The sequence below is a fragment of the Lethenteron reissneri genome, chromosome 63 (assembly GCF_015708825.2).
Source record: "Lethenteron reissneri isolate LAM-NWPU_2019-01 chromosome 63, ASM1570882v1, whole genome shotgun sequence".
Taxonomy (NCBI): Eukaryota; Metazoa; Chordata; class Hyperoartia; order Petromyzontiformes; family Petromyzontidae; genus Lethenteron; species Lethenteron reissneri.
In genome coordinates this window covers 6,018,057-6,024,056 of record NC_083841.1, presented here as the reverse complement: position 1 = coordinate 6,024,056, position 6,000 = coordinate 6,018,057, and the positions used below count along the sequence as shown (strand labels likewise).

General features: G+C 61.5%; 1 protein-coding gene across 1 annotated transcript in view; it reads left to right on the top strand.

Annotated features, from left to right (window-relative positions):
* The window catches only part of LOC133358825 (probable helicase with zinc finger domain), a 99,788-nt gene that overhangs the window by 41,729 nt on the left and 52,059 nt on the right, over window positions 1-6,000 (top strand). Inside the window, exons 13-15 of the mRNA XM_061577272.1 lie at window positions 19-120; window positions 1,186-1,364; window positions 2,546-2,664. Coding sequence (XP_061433256.1) covers window positions 19-120; window positions 1,186-1,364; window positions 2,546-2,664 — 400 coding nt within the window. The remainder of the gene's footprint in view (window positions 1-18; window positions 121-1,185; window positions 1,365-2,545; window positions 2,665-6,000) is intronic.

The window sequence follows — 6,000 nt, the reverse complement described above, 5'->3', positions numbered from 1 at the left end:
AACCTGTCCGCCCCGCAGGATACTCATCTGCACGCATTCCAACAGCGCGGCCGACCTGTACATCAAGGACTACCTCCACCCGCACGTCGAGAGTGGTAATCCCGAGGCCAGACCGCTCAGGTACGGCAATCCACTGGGCGCAAGTGCGGGGAATCTGCGGCCCCGCGGCCAAGGCTTCGTACGGCCCGCGATGTGGATTTGAGCAGCCCGAGTATGCGCAGAGCGCTGGCCTGCAAAATGAGCACGATTGCAATCTGTGTTGCTGTATGGTGAGCACGTGTGGCGAAGCGATGTCCTTCTGTGTGTGTTTACAAGAGCGGGAGCGCCACGCGGCTGAAATGCAGCAAGTTGGCATAGTCGGGGGTGCAGCTGGTGGTGCATCTTCTTAGTTCTTTCGGTAAAGTCACGTAGGTAAAAAATGAAATGAAAATTAATAAAAATAAAATTATTGATTTTAATTTCATTTTTTACCTCCGTGACTTTACCTGAAAGAACTAAGAATATGAATCCTTGCAGTCACGAAAGCTTCAAATCTAGAATTGGTGGTGCATCTACCGGTCATCTCAGTCAGTCGAATCAGGGCACCTGCTGGGTCTGTCCCGTGACCTCCTCCTGCACCTAGCCTGGCACAGCAGGGGGGGGTACAGCTGGTTGTGCATCTACCGGTCATCTCAGTCAGCTGAACCATAGCACCTGCAGGGTCTGTCTCGTGACCTCCTCCTGCACCTAGCCTGGCACGGTAGGGGGTACAGCTGGTGGTGCATCTACCAGTGGTCATCTCAGTCAGTCGAACCAGGGCACCTGCTGGGTCTGTCCCGTGGCCTCCTGTCAGCGAGCCTTCGACACTTCACGTGATAACCTCAAAGTGCACCTGGCCTGGCACAGGCGCCGTGGTGACGTCACCGTCACTTGGTGGCGAATGGCGGGTTTTGGTATTATTACTGGTGTATCGGTATTGGCACAGTGTATCTGCGTTGCTACGCATGTGTACGCGTGTACACGTGGCGAACCTACGTTGCTATGTGTGTGTGTACACGTGGTGTATCTGCGTTGCAGTGTGTGTGTGTGTACACGTGGTGTATCTGCGTTGCAGTGTGTGTGTGTACACGTGATGTTCCTACGTTGCTACGCGTGTGTACACGCGGTGTACCTGCGTTGATGCGCTGGTGCGCGTGCTGTGTGCAGGGTGTACTACCGTCACCGCTGGGTGAAGAGCGTGCACCCGGTGGTGCAGCAGTACTGCCTCATGTCGCCCTCGCGCTCCGAGTTCCTGCCGCCCGTGCAGGAGGACGTCCTCAAGAGCCGCGTGGTCGTCACCACGCTCAGCACGTCACGCACGCTGTGCCAGCTCAACCTGCCCGCGGGTACACACACACACGCACACACACACACACACTTACACACACGTACACACACACGCACACACACACACAGACACACGCACACACGCACACACACACTGTGCCAGCTCAACCTGCCCGCGGGTACACGCACACACACAGACACGCACGCACACACGCACTCACGTACACACGTACAAACGTACACACACACGCTCAGCACGTCACGCCCACACGCACACACACACACGCTCAGCACGTCACGCACCCTGTGCCAGCTCAACCTGCCCGCAGGTACACACACACACGCACACACACAGACACGCACACACGCACTCACGTACACATGTACAAACGTACACACACACGCTCAGCACGTCACGCACACACGCACACACACACACACGTACACGTACACACAGACACGCACACACACACGTACACACACGGACACGCACGCACACACTTACACACACGTACACACACACGCTCAGCACGTCACGCACGCTGTGCCAGCTCACCTGCCCGCGGGTACACGCACACACACGCACTCACGCACGCACACACGCACACGCACGCACACACGCACACACGCACACACACGCACTCACGCACGCACACACGCACACGCACGCACACACGCACACACGCACACACACGCACTCACGCACGCACACACGCACACGCACGCACACACGCACACACACGCACTCACGCACGCGCACACACACGCACTCACGCACACACACACACACGCTCTGCCAGCTCAATTTGCCCGCAGGAAACCACAAAAAGAAAAAGATCCCCCGTATAACCTCAACAGACTGCAGGGGCAAGTGCTGTTAGCGAGCAGCACCTGTGAAGGCCGGCACGGCACACGAGGGGGTGGGTGGCCAGCACCACGCCTGGCCACCTTTGTCTCCCCAGTGGCGATGATTACACACCGCACCAGGTACTCATTTGAGGCCGAGTCGACCTAGGGGAGATCGCAGGGACCCGGCTCATGACGATCGTCACCGGCGTTGGCCGCGAGCGGGAACGGAACTCGGGCCGCCGGGTTCGTAGCGCGGCGTGGCGCTAACCGCTGCGCCGCCGCTCCCCCCCCCCCACCACACAGCTCAGGCTCGCGGGGGACCTCGTGTCTCACCCCCCCCCTCCCCCCCACTCCCCCCTCCCCCCCCCATCCCCCCCCCCCCGCGGCGCAGGCTTCTTCACGCACATCCTCATCGACGAGGCGGCGCAGGCGATGGAATGCGAGACCATCATGGCGCTCGCCCTCGCCACGTGCGACACGCGCATCGTGCTCGCCGGGGACCACATGCAAGTGCGTGACCTCGCGTGACCTCGTGTGACCTCACGTGACCTCCTGACCCCCCACTGCCCTCTCAAACCCCCCCTCTCCCTACCCCCCGCTCCCTCCCCCCCTCCCCATGTCCACTCCCGACTCTGTGCGTCTTATTCTTTCCGCGACCTCCGACCTGTCCCACCTTGGGGTTCCGCGTGTTTGCTGTGTTGCAAGCCCAGTCACGTGCCCTGCAGGTGCACTTGGGTGCAGAGGGCAGTGGAGTGAGGTGAGAGGGGAGAGGCAGGAGAGTGCGTGGAGGGGAGTAGAGCGAGATGAGAGGGGAGAGGCAGGGGAGTGCGTGGAGGGGAGTGGAGTGAGGTGAGAGGGGAGAGGCATGGGAGTGCGTGGAGGGGAGTGGAGTGAGGTGAGAGGGGAGAGGTAGGAGAGTGCGTGGAGGGGAGTAGAGCGAGATGAGAGGGGAGAGGCAGGGGAGTGCGTGGAGGGGAGTGGAGTGAGGTGAGAGGGGAGAGGCAGGGGAGTGCGTGGAGGGGAGTGGAGTGAGATGAGAGGGGAGAGGTAGGAGAGTGCGTGGAGGGGAGTAGAGTGAGAAGAGAGGGGAGAGGCAGGAGAGTGCGTGGAGGGGAGTGGAGCGAGATGAGAGGGGAGAGGCAGGAGAGTGTGTGGAGGGGAGTAGAGTGAGATGAGAGGGGAGAGGTAGGAGAGTGCGTGGAGGGGAGTGGAGTGAGGTGAGAGGGGAGAGGCAGGAGAGTGCGTGGAGGGGAGTGGAGTGAGGTGAGAGGGGAGAGGTAGGAGAGTGCGTGGAGGGGAGTGGAGTGAGGTGAGAGGGGAGAGGCAGGAGAGTGCGTGGAGGGGAGTGGAGTGAGGTGAGAGGGGAGAGGCAGGAGAGTGCGTGGAGGGGAGTGGAGTGAGGTGAGAGGGGAGAGGCAGGAGAGTGCGTGGAGGGGAGTGGAGCGAGATGAGAGGGGAGAGGCAGGAGAGTGCGTGGAGGGGAGTGGAGTGAGGTGAGAGGGGAGAGGCAGGAGAGTGCGTGGAGGGGAGTGGAGTGAGATGAGAGGGGAGAGGTAGGAGAGTGCGTGGAGGGGAGGGGAGTGAGATGAGAGGGGGGAGGTAGGAGAGTGCGTGGAGGGGAGTGGAGTGAGGTGAGAGGGGAGAGGCAGGAGAGTGCGTGGAGGGGAGTGGAGTGAGGTGAGAGGGGAGAGGCAGGAGAGTGCGTGGAGGGGAGGGGAGTGAGATGAGAGGGGGGAGGTAGGAGAGTGCGTGGAGGGGAGTGGAGTGAGGTGAGAGGGGAGAGGCAGGGGAGTGCGTGGAGGGGAGTGGAGTGAGATGAGAGGGGAGAGGTAGGAGAGTGCGTGGAGGGGAGTGGAGTGAGATGAGAGGGGAGAGGTAGGAGAGTGCGTGGAGGGGAGTGGAGTGAGGTGAGAGGGGAGAGGCAGGGGAGTGCGTGGAGGGGAGTGGAGTGAGATGAGAGGGGAGAGGCAGGAGAGTGCGTGGAGAGGAGTGGAGTGAGATGAGAGGGGAGAGGTAGGAGAGTACGTGGAGGGGAGTAGAATGAGATGAGAGGGGAGATGTAGGAGAGTGCGTGGAGGGGAGTGGAGTGAGATGAGAGGGGAGATGTAGGAGAGTGCGTGGAGGGGAGTGAGATGAGAGGGGAGAGGCAGGAGAGTGCGTGGAGGGGAGTAGAGTGAGACGAGAGTGGAGAGGCAGGAGAGTGCGTGGAGGGGAGGGGAGGGGAGTGAGATGAGAGGGGAGAGGTAGGAGAGTGCGTGGAGTGAGGTGAGAAGGGAGAGGCAGGAGAGTGCGTGGAGGGGAGTGGAGTGAGGTGAGAGGGGAGAGGCAGGAGAGTGCGTGGAGGGGAGTGGAGTGAGGTGAGAGGGGAGAGGCAGGAGAGTGCGTGGAGGGGAGTGGAGTGGAGATGAGAGGGGAGAGGTAGGAGAGTGCGTGAAGGGGAGTGGAGTGAGGTGAGAGGGGAGAGGCAGGAGAGTGGAGTGAGATGAGAGGGGAGAGGCAGGAGAGTGGAGTGAGATGAGAGGGGAGAGGCAGGAGAGTGCGTGGAGGGGAGTGGAGTGAGGTGAGAGGGGAGAGGCAGGAGAGTGCGTGGAGGGGAGTGGAGTGAGGTGAGAGGGGAGAGGTAGGAGAGTGCGTGGAGGGGAGTGGAGTGAGGTGAGAGGGGAGAGGTAGGAGAGTGCGTGGAGGGGAGTGGAGTGAGGTGAGAGGGAGAGGTAGGAGAGTGCGTGGAGGGAGTGGAGTGAGGTGAGAGGGGAGAGGTAGGAGAGTGCGTGGAGGGGAGTGGAGTGAGGTGAGAGGGGAGAGGTAGGAGAGTGCGTGGAGGGGAGTGGAGTGAGATGAGAGGGGAGAGGTAGGAGAGTGCGTGGAGGGGAGTGGAGTGAGATGAGAGGGGAGAGGCAGGAGAGTGCATGTGATTCTTCGTGCCTGAAAGCTTCCCGGATTTTCACGATTATTTTCTCGACGCTCCTTACTTTGGGCTGTGTGGCCACAGCTTTGGAACGAGATGTCGCAATCACCACGATGCGCACATCCCTGCAAGTCCATCCTCGCAGCCTTTGCTTCAAATGCGCCCCTCCCCTCCCCCCCCAAATCTTCAGAATCCGGTCAAGGGACTTGGTGATTCCTCTTGTCGTGCGGCGTCTGCCCCTCTTGTCGTGCGGCGTCTGCCCCTCTTGTCGTGCAGCGTCTGCCCCTCTTGTCGTGCAGCGTCTGCCCCTCTTGTCGTGCGTCGTCTGCCCCTCTTGTCGTGCAGCGTCTGCCCCTCTTGTCGTGCGTCGTCTGCCCCTCTTGTCGTGCAGCGTCTGCCCCTCTTGTCGTGCATCGTCTGCCCCTCTTGTCGTGCAGCGTCTGCCCCTCTTGTCGTGCGTCGTCTGCCCCTCTTGTCGTGCAGCGTCTGCCCCTCTTGTCGTGCGTCGTCTGCCCCTCTTGTCGTGCAGCGTCTGCCCCTCTTGTCGTGCGTCGTCTGCCCCTCTTGTCGTGCAGCGTCTGCCCCTCTTGTCGTGCGTCGTCTGCCCCTCTTGTCGTGCAGCGTCTGCCCCTCTTGTCGTGCGTCGTCTGCCCCTCTTGTCGTGCAGCGTCTGCCCCTCTTGTCGTGCGTCGTCTGCCCCTCTTGTCGTGCAGCGTCTGCCCCTCTTGTCGTGCGTCGTCTGCCCCTCTTGTCGTGCAGCGTCTGCCCCTCTTGTCGTGCGTCGTCTGCCCCTCTTGTCGTGCAGCGTCTGCCCCTCTTGTCGTGCATCGTCTGCCCCTCTTGTCGTGCAGCGTCTGCCCCTCTTGTCGTGCGTCGTCTGCCCCTCTTGTCGTGCAGCGTCTGCCCCTCTTGTCGTGCGTCGTCTGCCCCTCTTGTTGTGC